Source organism: Tachyglossus aculeatus, chromosome 11 (assembly GCF_015852505.1).
Source record: "Tachyglossus aculeatus isolate mTacAcu1 chromosome 11, mTacAcu1.pri, whole genome shotgun sequence".
In the NCBI taxonomy this organism is placed as follows: domain Eukaryota; kingdom Metazoa; phylum Chordata; class Mammalia; order Monotremata; family Tachyglossidae; genus Tachyglossus; species Tachyglossus aculeatus.
The window spans coordinates 37357046-37374711 of NC_052076.1; the positions used below are offsets into that span (position 1 = coordinate 37357046).

At 48.2% G+C, this 17666-nt stretch overlaps 1 protein-coding gene across 2 annotated transcripts in view; it reads left to right on the top strand.

Annotated features, from left to right (window-relative positions):
• The first annotated feature begins 1328 nt into the window (after positions 1–1328).
• Positions 1329–17666, top strand: part of LOC119934017 (zinc finger and SCAN domain-containing protein 29-like) — a 59408-nt gene continuing 43070 nt past the window's right edge. For both annotated transcript variants that reach the window (XM_038753362.1, XM_038753361.1), the window contains exons 1-5: positions 1329–1828; positions 5387–5561; positions 14874–14962; positions 15484–15610; positions 16409–17113. In XM_038753362.1, coding sequence (XP_038609290.1) covers positions 1334–1828; positions 5387–5561; positions 14874–14962; positions 15484–15610; positions 16409–17113 — 1591 coding nt within the window. In that variant the 5' untranslated portion in view covers positions 1329–1333. The remainder of the gene's footprint in view (positions 1829–5386; positions 5562–14873; positions 14963–15483; positions 15611–16408; positions 17114–17666) is intronic.

Genomic DNA, 17666 nt, shown 5'->3' on the forward strand with positions numbered 1-17666 from the left:
CAAGCTGCTGGTACAGTGCTCCGCATTCATTCAATCGTATTTATTGAGCGCTTACCGTGTGCAGAGCACTGGACTAAGCGCTTGGGAAGTCCAAGTTGGCAACATAGAGAGACGGTCCTTCCCCGACAGTGGGCTCACAGTTTAGAAGTCACTTAGAAGCAGCGTGGCTCAGTGGAAAGAGCCCAGGCTTTGGAGGAAGAGGTCATGGGTTCAAATCCCATCCTTGCCACTTGTCAGCTGGGTGACTTTGGGCAAGTCACTTTACTTCTCTGTGCCTCAGTTCCCTCATCTGTAAAATGGGGATGAAGACTGTGAGCCCCGCCGTGGGACAACCTGATCCCCTTGTAACCTCCCCAGTTCTTAGAACAGTGCTTTGCACGTAGTAAGCGCTTAATAAACACCGTCATTATTATTGTGCACGAGGATTGCGTCTACCATTTCAAACCACCCCAGCGCTTGGAACAGTGCTTTGCACATAGTAAGCGCTTAATAAACGCCGTCATTATTATGGTGGACGAGGATTGCGTCTACCATTTCAAACCACCCCAGCGCTTGGAACAGTGCTTTGCACATAGTAAGCGCTTAATAAACGCCGTCGTTATTATTGTGGACAAGAATTGCGTCTACCTTTTCAAACCACCCCAGCGCTCTGAACAGTAATAAGTGCTTAATAAACGCCGTCATTATTATTGTGGACAAGGACTGCGTCTACCATTTCAAACCACCCCAATCAATCAATCAATCAATCATATTTACTGAGCGCTTACTGTGCACTGTACGAAGCGCATGGGAAGTACAAGTTGGCAACATATAGAGACAGTCCCTACCCAACAGTGGGCTCACAGTCTAAAACCCCAGCGCTTTGAAGAGTGCTTTGCACATAGCAAGTGCCTAACAAATGCCACCGTTATTATTTTTATTATTCTTACCATTTCTGCTATAGTCTACGCTCCCGACCGCTCAGTCCGGTGCTCCAAATCCAGGCCGCGCCGCCCCCCCCCCGGGACCTCACGCACAGTAAGCGCTCAGTAAATGCCGTTGTCCCCCTCTCCATCCCCCCATCTTACCTCCTTCCCTTCCCCACAGCACCTGTATATATGTATATATGGTTGTACGTACTTATTACCCTATTTATTTATTTTACTTGTACATTTCTATCCTATTTATTTTATTTTGTTAGTATGTTTGGTTCTGTTCCCTGTCTCCCCCTTTTAGACTGTGAGCCCACTGTTGGGTAGGGACTGTCTCTATGTGTTGCCAGTTTGTACTTCCCAAGCGCTTAGTACAGGGCTCTGCACATAGTAAGCGCTCAATAAATACGATTGATTGATTGATGCTGTCGAGGCTGTCTATCCCCAGGGAGAGTTCCCATGATGGGAATCGCTTCCAGATGAGCTCCCGAGAGAAGCCGCGGAGAAATCCAGGCCCGGGGACCCACCGGCGTGACGCCCGTTCCCCGAAGCGGACGATGGCGGCGACCCCGGACTCCCAACAACTCCAAGCCCTCGTGGAGGAGGACTGGGGTTCGAAACCTGCCCCGCGAGGAGGGAGAGCCGACCCGGAGACCCTCCGCCAGCGCTTCAGGCGGTTCCGCTACCGGGAGGCGGCCGGGCCCCACGAGGCGTTCAGCAAACTCTGGGAACTCTGCTGTCGCTGGCTGAGGCCGGAGAGCCGCACCAAGGAGCAGATCCTGGAGCTGCTGGTCCTGGAGCAGTTCCTCGCCGTCCTTCCCGGGGACCTTCGGGCCCGGGTGCGGGACCGTCGGCCGGACGGCGGGGAGGAGGCCGTGGCTCTGGTGGAGGATCTGCGGAGGGAGCCGGGGCAACGGGTAAGAAGGAGAGGGCCTCCGCGGGTGATCGTGTTGCCAGTTTGTGCTTCCCAAGCGCTCCGTACAGTGCTCTGCACATAGTAAGCGCTCAGTGAATACGATTGATTGATTGATTGATCGAAAGTGGGACTGGCGGAGAGGCGGCCGGCGTGGGAAAGGATATGCTGGGGGAGGCCTGGATTCATTCAGTCATATTTATTGGGCGCTTACGGCGTGCAGAGCACTGGACCAAGCGCTTGGGAAGTACAAGTTGGCAACGTATAGGATCTATAGTTGGCAGGAAAAATTGCCCTTTTATTGGAGGGCATCCCCCGGGCCTGGAATGCCCTCCTTCTGCCCATCCGCCAAGCTAGCTCTCTTCCTCCCTTCAAGGCCCTGCTGAGAGCTCACCTCCTCCAGGAGGCCTTCCCACACTCAGCCCCTTCCTTCCTCTCCCCCTCATCCCCCTCTCCATCCCCCCCATCTTACCTCCTTCCCTTCCCCGTATACATGTATATGTGTTTGTACATATTTATTACTCTATTTATTCTACTTGTACATATCTATTCTATTTATTTTATTTTGTCAGTATGTTTGGTTTTGTTCTCTGTCTCCCCCTTTTAGACGGTGAGCCCACTGTTGGGTAGGGACTGTCTCTATATGTTGCCAATTTGTACTTCCCAAGCGCTTAGTACAGTGCTCTGCACACAGTAAGCGCTCAATAAATACCATTGATGATGATGATGATGATTGGAGGGAGCAACTGGAGCCCACGTATGGATAATCTCAACACTGAGCTGTCTGCAGCTGTCTTCAGAAATAGTGCTTACTTTTTTTTTTTAATAGCATTTATTAAGCGCTTACTATGTGCAACGCACTGTTCTAAGCGCTGGGGAGGTTACAAGGTGATCAGGTTGTCCCACGGGGGGGGCTCACAGTCTTAATCCCCATTTTCCAGGTGAGGTAACCGAGGCCCAGAGAAGTGAAGTGACTTGCCCAAAGTCACACAGCTGACAGTTGGTGGAGCCGGGATTTGAACCCGCGACCTCTGACTCCAAAGCCCGGGCTCTTGGCCTCAGTTCCCTCCTCTGTCAAGCGGGGCTTACTGTGTGCCAGACACTGTTTTAAGCATTGGGGTAGGTATGTGCTAATCAGGTTGGACATGGTCCTCGTCCACATGGGGCCCGCAGTCTTAATCCCCATTTTCCAGATGAGGTGACCGAGGCACGGAGGAGTTAGATGGCTTCCCCGACGTCACACGGCAGACGAGAAGCCCTCCTGGGATTAGGACCCAGATCTTTCCGATTCTCAGGCCGGTGTCCTGTCCGCTAGACCGTGCTCCTTCCCAGAGGGGAAGAGGGGGTACCAATGACTCGATGTCCCCATCAGCCCCCTCCTAATATTGTTGAGTGTAGTGTCCTGAAGGAGGGCTCCAAGCCAAAATCTCCTGCCTTTTTCCAGCTCTTACAGTTCATTCTTGCAATCAATCAATAGTATTTACTGAGCCCTCCCCCCTCCAGACTGTAAGCTCACTGTGGGGAGGCGATATGTCTACCAACTCTGTTATATTGTACTCTCCCCAGCGCTTAGTACAGTGCTCTGAACACTGTAAGCAGACTGAGCCCCTTCCTTCCTCTCCCCCTCGTCCCCCTCTCCATCCCCCCCATCTTACCTCCCTCCCTTCCCCACAGCACCTGTATATATGGATATATGTTTGTATATATTTTTTTACTCTATTTATTCATTTATTTAATTTATTTGTACATATCTATTCTATTTATTTTATTTTGTTAGTATGTGTGGTTTTGTTCTCTGTCTCCCCCTTTTAGACTGTGAGCCCACTGTTGGGTAGGGACTGTCTCTATATGTTGCCAATTTGTACTTCCCAAGGGCTTAGTACAGTGCTCTGCACATAGTAAGCGCTCAATAAATATGATTGATGATGATGATGATAATGTAAGCGCTCAATAAATACGCTTGATTGGGTAGGAACTGTACCGAGCGCTTGGGTTGGAAGAGTACAGTAGAATCAGTAGGCACGATCCCTGTCTTCTAGGGCCTTACCATCTAGTCGGGGAGACAGACTGTAAAATAAATAATGGATACGAGGACGCAATAAGAGAATTTAAATATGTACAAAAGTGCCACAGTGGGAGTGGGGAAGTGTGCGTACCCAAGGATCTGCACAGCACAAACCTGCTGAAGTGGCCGTGTTTGGAGGTCATCATCATCATCAATCGTATTTATTGAGCGCTTACTATGTGCAGGGCACTGTACTAAGCGCTTGGGAAGTACAAGTTGGCAACATCTAGAGACAGTCCCTACCCAACAGTGGGCTCACAGTCTAAAAGGGGGAGACAGAGAACAAAACCAAACATACTAACAAAATAAAATGAATAGAATCGATATGTACAAGTAGAATAAATAAATAAATAAATAGAATAATAAATAGATGAGAAATTAATTAGGGAAGGAGTTGGAAGATGGGGAGAGAGGGATACTGTCCAACGGGAATAGGAAGAGAGTTGCAGGCAGCAATAGGGTAACGGCAGGAGAGGTGAGAACAACAGAAGAAAGGGACCCGTCCCCTGCCCGTGAGGAGTTTACCATCCGACTGAGGTGACAGACATAAAAAATATTTATAAATAGAGTAGAATAGGTAACTGGTAATAGGTAATAGAATAAATAGAATAGAAATAGAATAGAATAGAATAGAAAAAGAATAGAATAGGTAACTGGTAATAGGTAATAGAATAAATAGAATAGAATAGAAGTAGAATAGGATAGGTAACTGGTAATAGGTAATAGAATAGATAGAACAGTGCTTTGCACATAGTAAGCGCTTAATAAATGCCATTATTATTATTATTATTAACTGAATGTGCAATTGAATAGGCAAACGCTCCTGCTGAGGATGGCTATAAATAGGAACCACGGTGCTAGAGATGGATGGCTGGTGAGCTTTCCAGAAGAGGCAAATAAAATACTCGACCTCGAAATTCCTACACTGTAATATTTCAAGAGCGTCAACCTGTGCTAAGCCCAGAGAAAATGGCAGGGATCATTAAGGAGAACACGCCAGGTTGCTCAGTTCCCTGGAGGTTGCAGGAAAGAAATGTCCAGGTGGATAATAAGCAGTCCATCCCGGAAGCTGCCCGACTCTTTCCCAGCTTCCCAAGAACCATTCGCAGATTCTGACGCGGGCTTGGGAAAACCAGGCAGGGATAGACTCTCTCTCTTCCTCTCTGCGGCCTTAAGCTCCATCTCATCATCATCATCATCATCAATCGTATTTATTGAGCGCTTACTATGTGCAGAGCACTGTACTAAGCGCTTGGGAAGTCCAAATTGGCAACATATAGAGACAGTCCCTACCCAACAGTGGGCTCACAGTCTAAAAGGGGGAGACAGAGAACAAAACCAAACCTACTAACAAAATAAAATAAATAGAATAGATATGTACAAATAAAATAAATAAATAGAGTAATAAATATGTACAAACCTATATGCAGGTTCTCCCCGCGGAATCGTGCCTCCCTCCGGACTCGGCCGTGACGGGTGGTGGGGGTTTCTCCCCAGGTCACAGTCAACGTGTCGACAGAGAAGGTGGTTTCGAGTGGATCCGCGGAAGGGGCCCGGGAAGTGCTGGGCCATCCCAAGGAAGAGTTCCGAGAGGAGGGAAGATGGAGCCCGCATCCAGGGCCACAGGAGCCAGCGCGCTATCAGGGAAATCCCCAACTCCTTCAGGAAACAGGTAAGGAGCATCCGTTTGATGACTTCAAAGCCCCGGTGAAAGAACATCTCCTCTCAGGTGCCGTCCCTGACGAAGCCGTCTCCTTTTTCTTCACCTCCCTTCTGCGCCGCCCTGACTTGCTCCCTTTATCCATCTCCCCCTCCCAGCCCCACAACACTTATAATAATAATAATAATAATGGCATTTATTAAGCATTTGCTATCAATCAATCAATCAGCTGTATTGTGTGCAGAGCACTGTACTAAGCGCTTGGTAAGTCCAAGCTGGCAACATCTAGAGACGGTCCTTACCCAACAGTGGGCTCACAGTCTAGGAGGGGGAGACAGAACAAAACCAAACATACTAACAAAATAAAATAAATAGAATAGGTAGGTACAAGGGCAAAGCACTGTTCTAAGCACTGGGGAGGTTACAAGGTGATCAGGCGGTCCCACGGGGGGCTCACAGTCTTCATCCCCATTTTCCAGATGAGGGAACTGAGGCCCAGAGAAGTGAAGTGACTTGCCCAGAGTCACACAGCTGACACTTGTGTATGTATCTGTCATTTATCATCATCATCATCAATCGTATTTATTGAGCACTTAATGTGTGCAGAGCACTGTACTAAGCGCTTGGGAAGTACAAGTTGGCAACATATAGAGACAGTCCCTACCCAACAGTGGGCTCACAGTCTAAAAGGGGGAAATAAGCGCCTACTATGTGCAAAGCACCGTTCTAAGCGCTGGGGAGGTTACAAGGTGATCAGGTTGTCCCACGGGGGGCTCCCAGTCTTAATCCCCATTTTACAGATGAGGTAACTGAGGCACAGAGAAGTGAAGTGACTTGCCCAAAATCACACAGCTGACAGTTGGCGGAGCTGGGATTCGAACCCATGACCTCTGACTCCAAAGCCCGGGCTCTTTCCACTGAGCCACGCTGCTTCTCCTATATTAATGTCCGTCTCCCCTTGTAGACTCACTGTGGGCAGGGAATATGTCGGCTCTGTGGTTATATTGGACTCTCCCAGGCACTTAGTACAGCGCTCTGCACACAGTAAGCATACAATAAATACGATCAACTGACTGACTGACTGGAGAGAGGGGGCCTAGACTCAAAAGGCTGAAAATCATAACACTAATAATTGTGGTATTTAGTAAGCACTTACTATGCCTCTCTCCCTGTCCCCCTCGCCCCCTTGCCCCCCTCTCCATCCCCCCCCATCTTACCTCCTTCCCTTCCCCACAGCACCTGTATATATGTATACATGGTTGTACATATTTATTACTCTATTTATTTATTTATTTATTTATTTTACTTGTACATATCTATTCTATTTATTTTATTTTGTTAGTATGTTTGGTTTTGTTCTCTGTCTCCCCCTTTTAGACTGTGAGCCCGCTGTTGGGTAGGGACTGTCTCTATATGTTGCCAATTTGTACTTCCCAAGCGCTTAGTACAGAGCTCTGCACATAGTAAGCGCTCATTAAATACGATTGATGATGATGATGATATGCGCCAGGCACTGAACTAAGCACTGGGGTGGTAATAATAATAATAATTATAATGATGGCATTTACTGCTTCCTATGTGCAAAGCACTGTCCTAAGCGCTGGAGAGGTTACAAGGTGATCAGGTTGTCCCACGGGGGGCTCACAGTCAATCCCCATTTTCCAGATGAGGTAACGGAGGCCCAGAGAAGTGAAGTGACTTGACCAAAGTCACACAGCTGACAAGTGGCGGAGCTGGGATTTCATTCATTCATTCATTCATTCAATCGTATTTATTGAGCGCTTACTTCACCAGTTGTGGCATTTTTTTAATAGCATTTATTAAGCGCTTACTATGTGCAGAGCATTCATTCATTCATTCAATTGTATTTATTGAGTGCTTACTATGTGCAGAGCACTGGACTAAGCGCTTGGGAAGTACAAGTTGGCAACAACTTGGCAACATCTCGAGACGGTCCCTACCCAACAGCGGGCTCACAGTCTAGAAGGGGGAGACAGACAACAAAACAAAGCATATTAACAAAATAAAATAAATAGAATAAATATGTACAAATAAAATAAATAAATAGAGTAATACATAGAAACATATATACAGGTGCTGTGGGGAGGGGAAGGAGGTAAGGCAGGGGGGGGGATTTGAACCGATAATAATAATAATGGTGGTATTTGTTAAGTGCTTCCTATGTGCAAAGCACTGTTCTAAGCGCTGGGGGAGATACAGGGTGATCAGGTTGTCCCATGTGGGGCTCACAGTCTTAATCCCCATTTTACAGCTGAGGGAACTGAGGCCCAGAGAAGTGAAGTGACTGGCCTGAAGTCACACAGCTGACAAGTGCTGGAGCCGGGATTTGAACCCATGACCTCTGACTCCAAAGCCCGGGCTCTTTCCACCGAGCCACGCTGCTTCCCAGATACAAGATAGACACAAGAAAAACAGGTTGGACACAGTCACTGTTCCACAAGGGGCTCACAGTGTAAGTAAGAGGGAGACTAGGTATCTAATCCCAATTTACGGATGAAGGAACTGAGGCGCAGAGAAGTTAAGTGACTTGCCCTAGGTCACACAGCAGGTAAGCGGAGCCATGTTTAGAACTCAGGTCCCGTAACTGCCAGGCTCTCGTTCTTTCCACTCGGCCAAGCTGCTTCTCTGAAAAGAACCTCCCGCGACTCTCTTATCCCCCTACGCTTAAATAAAAACTAATAATAAAATAATGACGGCATTTGTTAAGTGCTTACTGTGTGCAGAGCCCTGTTCTAAGCGCTGAAGCCAGATGAATGACTTTATACTATCATCATCATCAGTCGTATTTATTGAGCGCTTACTATGTGCAGAGCACTGTCCTAAGCGCTTGGGAAGTACAAATTGGCAACATATAGAGACAGTCCCTACCCAACAGTGGGCTCACAGTCTAAAAGGGGGAGACGGAGAACAAAACCAAACATACTGACAAAATAAAATAAATAGAATAGATATGTACAAATAAAATAAATAGAGTAAAAAAAAAAAAATCAGTTTTCATGTGCTTTGCTGGACAACGGGATTTGCCCCCGTAAGAGAAAGCCTAGAGGACGTCAGGAAGAGTTAAGCTGGGGGTAGCAGGAAATTCGTTAGGAGGAGACTGCTACTCTAGTACTATTAATAATAGTTGTATTTGTTAATGGCTTACTTTGTGCCAAGCACTGTGGTCTGATTTCAGGATCTGCAGGGGGACCCCAGAAAGATTTCTCCAGCCCCCCGAGGTTCAGGGAGCTCTCAAGGGCTGTGATTTTGTCCAGGTTGGAGACAAGCCGAAGGGGTGAGAAGAACCAAACAGGAGGGGTTAGCTCTCAATCTCTCGAGGACGGGGAGCGAGAAAAGTCAAGGCAGGCAGGGCCAGCGGGAGTTATGGGTGGCTGAGGATGGCTGAGTTATTCATTTGACCCAGGGCCACATTGAGACACAAAAGCTTGAAGAAAAAGAAACAAAAACCAATGCCAGTCCCCCGACATTGATAGTTTTGGATGAGGGACGTTCGAGGATTGCAGCGGAGTAACGTGCGGAAGGGAAAGAGGGGAAATGGCAAAGAAAAAGTCAGCGTTGTGGGTTCAGATTGGGCCAGGACCACGGAGCTGGGCCAAAGTCGGGGGGTCAGTCGCAATCAAGGACAATGGGGGTGAAGACTGTGAGCCCCACGTGGGACAACCTGATAATAATAATGATGATGGGATTTGTTAAGCGCTTCCTATGTGCCGATCACTGTTCTAAGCGCTGAGGTAGATACAAGGTCATCAGGGATGCATAGAGAAGCAGCGGGGCCTAGTGCCTTCCCCTCCCCACAGCACCTGTATATATGTATGCAGACTGTATATTAGACTGTGAGCCCACTGTTGGGTAGGGACTGTCTCTATATGTTGCCAATTTGTACTTCCCAAGCACTTAGTACAGCGCTCTGCACATAGTAAGTGCTCAATAAATACGATTGATGATGATGATGATATGTTTGTACATATTTATTCCTCTATTTTATATTGTTAATATGTTTTGTTTTGTTGTCTGTCTCCCCCTTCTAGACTGTGATCCCGCTGTTGGGTAGGGACCATCTCTCTGTGTTGCCAACTTGGACTTCCAAAGCGCTTAGTTCGGTGCTCTGCACACAGTAAGCGCTCAGTAAATACAATTGAATGAATCAAGGCTAAGAAGCTGTGGCTGATGGAGGCAGGAGGAGTGAGAGGAGGAGGAGGAGGAGGAAAAAAAGGACAGCCAGAAGAGGAAGATGAGGGAGAGGGGGACTGTGGGAACTGAGAGGAGATAGTGGAAAATGGAATTGGTTTGATAAGACTTTTGGGTCTTTTTTATGTCCGTTGTAGTACTTGCTAATTCTTATCCATTCAGCATTTGAATTATAGCACTCAGGCGGACAGCGAACCAGGAAACCAACTCTACCTTTTAGGGGAGGAAGTAAAGTTAGTTGTGAGGGAGTTTTTTGTGACACAATAGTCAAACAGTGAAACAGGTCACCAAGGAGGGGTGTAAAATCATCTTCCCTCAAAAGTAGAAGAGAGATCAGTGTGGCTTAATGGAAAGAGCATGGGCTTGGGAGTCAGAGGTCATGGGTTCTAATCCCGGCTCCGCCACTTGATAGATACAGGGTCATCAGAGACGCATAGAGAAGCAGCGGGGCCTAGTGCCTTCCCCTCCCCACAGCACCTGTATATATGTTTGTACATGTTTATTACTCTATTTACTTTATTTTGTTAATATGTTTTGTTTTGTCGTCCGTCTCCCCCTTCTAGACTGTGAGCCCGCCGTTGGGTAGGGACCGCCTCTCTGTGTTGCCAACTTGGACTTCCCAAGCACTTAGTCCAGTGCTAAGCGCTCAATAAATACGATTGAACGAATGAATGAATCAAGGCTAAGAAGCTGTGGCTGATGGAGGCAGGAGGAGTGAGAGGAGGAGGAGGAGGAGGAGGAAAAAAAGGACAGCCAGAAGAGGAAGATGAGGGAGAGGGGGACTGTGGGAACTGAGAGGAGATAGTGGAAAATGGGATTGGCTTGATAAGACTTTTGGGTTTTTTTACGTCCCTTGTAGCCACTGAGCGTGGCTCAGTGGAAAAGAGCACAGGCTTTGGAGTCCGAGGTCACGGGTTCAAATCCCAGCTCTGCCAATCGTCCGCTGTGTGACTTTGGGCAAGTCACTTCACTTCTCTGGGCCTCAGTTCCCTCATCTGTAAAATGGGAATTAAGACTGTGAGCCCCATGTGGGACAACCTGATCACCTTGTATGCCCCCAGCGCTTAGAACAGTGCTTGGCACGTAGTAAGCGCTTAACAATTATTATATGGAGAAGCAGCGTGGCTCAGTGGAAAGAGCCCCGGCTTTGGAGTCAGAGGTCATGGGTTCAAATCCCGGCCCCGCCACTTGTCAGCTGTGTGACTTTGGGCAAGTCGCTTCACTTCTCTGGCCTCAGTTACCTCATCTGGAAAATGGGGATGAAGACTGTGAGCCCTTGTGGGACAACCTGACCGCCTTGTTAACCTCCCCAGCGCTTAGAACAGTGCTTTGCACATAGTAAGCACTTAATAAATGCTATCATTGTTGTTATTATTATTATTACTTGCTAATTCTTATCCATTCAGCATTTGAATTATAGCACTCAGGCGGACAGCGAACCAGGAAACCGACTCGACCTTTTAGGGGAGGAAGTAAAGTTAGTTGTGAGGGGTTTTTTTGTGACACAGTAGTTAAACTCTGTCTCCCCCTTTTAGTCTGTGAGCCCGCTGTTGGGTAGGGACTGTCTCTATATGTTGCCAATCTGTACTTCCCAAGCGCTTAGTACAGTGCTCTGCACATAGTAAGCGCTCAATAAATATGATTGATTGATTGATTAAACAGTGAAACAGGTCACCAAGGAGGGGTGTAAAATCATCTGCCCTCAAAGACTTTAAAAGTAGAAGAGAGATCAGTGTGGCTTAATGGAAAGAGCCCGGGCTTGGGAGTCAGAGGTCATGGGTTCTAATCCCGGCTCCGCCACTTGTCGGCTGCGTGACTTTGGGCAAATCACTTCCCTTCTCTGGGCCTCAGTTCCGTCATCTGTAAAATGGGGAATAATCAATCAATCAATCATATTTATTGAGTGCTTACTATGTGCAGAGTACCGTACTAAGCGCTTGGGAAGTACAAATTGGCAACACATAGAGACAGTCCCTACCCAACAGTGGGCTCACAGTCTAAAAGCGGGAGACAGAGAACAGAACCAAACATACCAACAAAATAAAATAAATAGGATAGAAATGTACAAGTAAAATAAATAAATAAATAAATAGAGTAATAAATATGTACAACCATATATACATATATGCAGGTGCTGTGGGGAAGGGAAGGAGGTAAAATGGGGGGATGGAGAGGGGGACGAGGGGGAGAGGAAGGAAGGGGCTCAGTCTGGGAAGGCCTCCTGGAGGAGGTGAGCTCTCAGGAGGGCCTTGAAGGGAGGAAGAGAGCTAGCTTGGCGGATCATCAATCGTATTTATTGGTGGATGGGCAGAGGGATTGGGGGCATTCCGGGCCCGGGGGATGACGTGGGCCAGGGGTCGACGGCAGGACAGGCGAGAACGAAGTACGGTGAGGAGATTAGCGGCGGAGGAGCGGAGGGTGCGGGCTGGGCTGGAGAAGGACAGAAGGGAGGTGAGGTAGGAGGGGGCGAGGGGATGGACAGCCTGGAAGCCCAGGGTGAGGAGTTTCTGCCTGATGCGCAGATTGATTGGTAGCCGCTGGAGGTTTTTGAGGAGGGGAGTAACATGCCCAGAGCATTTCTGGACAAAGATAATCCGGGCAGCAGCATGAAGTATGGATTGAAGTGGAGAGAGACACGAGGATGGGAGCTCAGAGAGAAGGCTGATGCAGTAGTCCAGACGGGATAGGATGAGAGCTTTGAGCCCCGCGTGGGACAACCCGATTGCGTTGTATCTACCCCAGCGCTTTGAACAGTGCTTGGCATGTAGTAAGCGCTTAACAAATACCAGCATCATTATTATTATCGTTATTATTACCAGGCATTAGATGCCAGGGGCTCATTTTGTGTAGGTCTGGAATTTTGTTTGGTCTCAGCTGCCTGCATCACTTTCCCTGGTTTTCTGTTGCCAGTCCATGCTCCCTGCCCCTCTCCACCGTTTCTCACCTTGGGGAGTTTTGTAGGTTGGAAAGCGCAGAACCCCAGACGAATGGTGTCTCTCTGGTATGTGTCAGTAAAGCCAGCTGGATCCTTAGACGATTCAGACTCACAAAAGGAGCCAGAACTGAGCGGTCCTCCAGACCATCAGAGAAGCAGTGAGGCTCAGTAGGAAAGAGCCCGGGCTTTGGAGTCAGAGGTCATGGGTTCAAATCCCGGCTCCGCCACTTTTTTTTTTGTTTTTTTTGCGTTTATTAAGCGCTTACTATGTGCAAAGCACTATTCTAAGCACTGGGGAGGTTACAAGCTAATCAGGTTGTCCCACGGGGGGCTCACAGTCTTCATCCCCATTTTACAGATGAGGTAGCTGAGGCCCAGAGAAGTGAAGTGGCTTGTCCAAAGTCACCCAGCTGACATGTGGCAGAGCCGGGATTTGAACCCATGACCTCTGACTCCAAAGCCCGGGCTCTTTCCACTGAGCCACGCTGCTTCCACTCGTCAGCTGGGTGACTTTGGGCAAGACACTTCACTTCTCTGGGCCTCAGTTACCTCATCTGGAAAATGGGGATGAAGACTGTGAGCCCCCTGTGGGACAACCTGATCACCTTGTACTTCCCCAGCACTTAGAATGGTGCTTTGCACATAGTAAGCGCTTAATAAATGCCATTATTATTATTATTATTATTATTATTATTAGAGCGGAATAGTAAGTGCTTAATAAATGCCATTATTATTGTTATTAGAGCGGAAGCTCATTATGGGCAGGGAATATGTCCTCTAATTCTGTTGTACTCTCCCAAGCGCTTAGTATGGTGCTCTGCACATAGTAAGTGCTCAGTAACTACCATCAGTCGTGCAGACAGCAGTGTACTAAACGCTTGGGAGAGTACAATATAGCAGAGTTGATAAGGTAGTCCAGAGGGAGAGACAGACGATATAAATAAATTAGGGATATTTAATATAGAAATAAATACATTTATTTATAAATTTATAAATATAGAAATAAATCTATATAGATAAATTAGGGCTAAATTAGGGATAAGTGCTGTGGGGCTGAGGGTGGGGTGAATAAAGCGTGCAAATCTATGTGCAAGGGCGATGCAGAAGGGAGTGGGAGAAGAGGACATTGAAACATATGTAATCCGATTTGAGCATTCCCGTGCTTGGTTTAAATTTAAAAGGAATAAAAAGTAGAAACAGCATTTATTGAGTACCCACTGGGTGCAGTGCACAGTACTAAGTGCTTAAGAATAACCAAAAGTATTATTATTATTACTAAGTGCTTAGGAATAACCAAAAGTGAAGTGGCATATTCCCTGTCCGCAAGTAGCTTACGCTCTAATGGGGGAGACACACAAAAAGTATGCTCACTGCAGGCAAGGAACATGTCTACCATCTATGCTGTAATGTACTCTCCGAAGCATTTAGTAGAGTACTCTGAACCCAGTAAGCGCTCAATAAATATCATTAATTAATTATAATAATAATGACATTTATTAAGCAGTTACTATGTGCAAAGAGCTGTTCTAAGCGCTGGGCTTAATTGGTTACAAATAGAGTGATCTAAATAAATAATTGAGTGAATGATTGAGTAAACATGTCTAAAAGAACCGAGGATAAACAGAAGCACTAGAGATGGCTGATGAGTTTATATGACAAGAATGCAGGGAATTAACCGGAGGAAGCCTTGGTGGCGAAGATGGGATTTTGGCGGGGCTTTGAAAGTGGGGAGAGCTGGGATCTTTTGGATTCTGGAAGGGAGGGAGGGAGGATACCGTCTCCGAGACCGTAGATGTAACATGACGTAGTGGCTAGAGCATGGGCTTGGGACTCAGAAAGACCACCGTTCTAATTCCGGCTCTGCCACTTGTCTGCTGTGTGACCTTGGGCAAGTCACTTCGCTTCTCTGTGCTTTAGTGACCTCGTCCGTAAAATGGGGGTTAAGACTGTGAGCTCCATATGGGCCACGGGCGGTGTCCAGCCTGATTAGCTCGTACGGACCCCAACACTTAGTGCGGTGCCTGACACACAGTAAGCGTTTAACAGAAACGCTTTACACATAGTAAGTGCTTAACAAATGCCATCAAAAAAAAAAAGATACCGTTAAGAAAAAAGAAAGACATTCCTCTGTAAAGGAGGTAGTAAACGGTCACAATGCTGGCTCCTTTCTCCTCCCTCAGCTTGGCCTGTCCCTTCGGGTTCAGTTCTTCCTGAGGAGGGGAGCTGTAGAGGCCAGATGACAACCGTGCTCCTTGTGACTGGGTCCAAGGTGAGCCTCTATCCCTCTTTTCCAGCATGAAATCTCAGGATCAAGTGTGATCCCGGGCCTTCCCTTTCCCCAGAGATCGTCCGTCCCATCATGGAAATTCCCCCCATTTGGCGGCAGTGCCCACCGTTGAGGGGCCTGGACTCTTCTCAGGCCACTGTCTCCCCCCGTGTACTTTTCCCTTTCTCTGTGTCATTCATCATCATCATCAATCGTATTTATTGAGCGCTTACTATGTGCAGAGCACTGTACTAAGCGCTTGGGAAGTACAAATTGGCAACATATAGAGACGGTCCCTACCCAGCAGTGGGCTCACAGTCTGAAAGGGGGAGAATGTCATTCCATCTAATCCAACACATCTCACAGTCAGAAGCGAATAATCTCATCAGTTTCTTCACCCAGACCTGGCCATTTTCATTTTGCAGGCAGAGAGAAAGAGAGGGGTTGGGAAGCGAGAAGGGTGTGGGGAGGGGGGAGAGGGATTGGGATTGTCTGGGTTACAGCAGGTGCCGGTGGTGTTACAGGAACCAGTACCGTGTGAAGATACGGCCGGGTCTCCAGCTCAGGCCGAGTTGAGGCGTCTGGCTCCTGCCCAGAAGGCCCTGTATAGAGTCATCGTGCGGGAGAATCACAGGAACGTGGTCCCAATGGGTAAGGATTCATTTTTCCTCTAAATTATGCTTGTCATCATCATCATCAATCGTATTTATTGAGCGCTTACTATGTGCAGAGCACTGTACTAAGCGCTTGGGAAGTACAAATTGGCAACATAGAGAGACAGTCCCTACCCAACAGTGGGCTCACAGTCTAAAAGGGGGAGACAGAGAACAAAACCAAACATACTAACAAAATAAAATAAATAGAATAGATATGTACAAGTAGAATAAATAAATAAATAAATAAATAAATTGTCCTGTCTCTATCACGCTGTAGTGAAATCCTTGAGGGCAAGGACCGTGCCTTCCCTTGTTAATTCCATGCAGTTTCTAGTAAGAATGCCCAGTGAAGTGAGCATTTAGTAAAATACTGTCGATGAGGATGATTCAGGGCTGTGGGATTTCTGCTGCATGTCGGTCATGGGGCCACCGTGCCCCTCGCAATATCCCAGAGCCTGAGAGAGTTTCTTCCTTTTGTTGTTTCTTGGCATCCAATCTCCCTCCCCAGGGCCCCTTGTCGGGGTGGGAGAGGGAGAGTCGTGGTCATCCCTTTCCCAGGAGCGCAGAGAAAGATTGTCTATGTTCCCCCTTACAGGACATAGAGTTTCTCCACTGTCACATTTGGGCTAGTTATCCTGCATTCCCCGAGTCATGTGTCTATCCGAGAGTATCTCACTAGCCCCTTCACTTACTGGTCCCACCCATCTCTGGTAAGTTGAGAGGAGGGATGATGTCCTTCTATCCAGCCGCCAACATGAACCATGACCTGCCCTGTTTGCTTCTCCATGAACAGGATTTCCCATCCCTAATCCTACCGTGGTCTCCGTTCTGGAGCGAGGAGAAAGCACCCGGATTCCAAAGCTCCAGATATCTGAGGAGAAGCGGGTCCCGAGAGGCTTCCCGACAGGAGAGGGGGAAGCGCGACCTGACCGGGCCCCAGCAAGGAGAGAAGGGCAGACCTGGGGGGACCCAAGGCCGCGGATCTTGGAAGATGAGAAAGTTGCTGGGGTGCACTGGAGCTTTGAAGAGACCAAGACGTTCCTGGCGATTCTCAGCGAGTCCTGGTTTTACGAGCAGCTCCGGACTTGTCAGCGAAACAGCCAGGTGTACGGGGCGGTGGCGGAGCGGCTGCGGGAACGCGGCTTCCTTCGGACCCGGGAGCAGTGCCGGACCAAATTCAAGAGCCTCCAGGCCAGCTACTGGAAGGAAAGGAGGGGTCGGCTCCCGGAGCCCTGTGCCTTCTATGAGGAAATGGAAGCTCTGGTGAATTCCCGGGCTTCCGTCTCTTCCGTGGGCATCCTAGGAGAGGCAGCGTCTCCCCGGAGATTGGCAGAGGACGGTGCTGACGCTGAAGAGCGGCAGCACGGGCCCCGGGTGCACGAGGAGGTGGTGGAAGACGATACTATGGAGGATTCTGAGAGTGATGAGCAGAGCCCTGAAGAGCAGAGCCAAGAGCCTAGCAGCCCTAGTACCGCAATCCGGTTCCAAAGCCGCACGGGTAAAAATCTCTCCCTATGAGTGTTGTGAAAGGGGAAGTAATAAGCTTGGGGAACAAAGCAAGGCACCGGGAGGCAGAGCCCTAGTCCCGCAATCCGGTTCCAAAGCCGCACGGGTGAAAATCTCTCCCTCTGAGTGTTGTGAAAGGGGAAGTAATAAGCTTGGGAAAAAAAGCAAGACACCAGGAGGCAGAGCCCTAATACCGCAATCCAGTTCCAAAGCCGCACGGGTAAAAATCTCTCCCTCTGAGTGTTGTGAAAGGGGAAGTAATAAGCTCGGGGAAAAAAGCAAGGCACCGGGAGGCAGAGCCCTAGTACCGCAATCCGGTTCCAAAGCCGCATGGGTGAAAATCTCTCCCTCTGAGTGTTGTGAAAGGGGAAGTAATAAGCTCGGGGAAAAAAGCAAGACACCGGGAGGCAGAGCCCTAGTACCGCAATCCGGTTCCAAAGCCGCACGGGTGAAAGTCTCTCCCTCTGAGTGTTGTGAAAGGGGAAGTAATAAGCTCGGGGAAAAAAGCAAGACACCGGGAGGCAGAGCCCTAGTACCGCAATCCG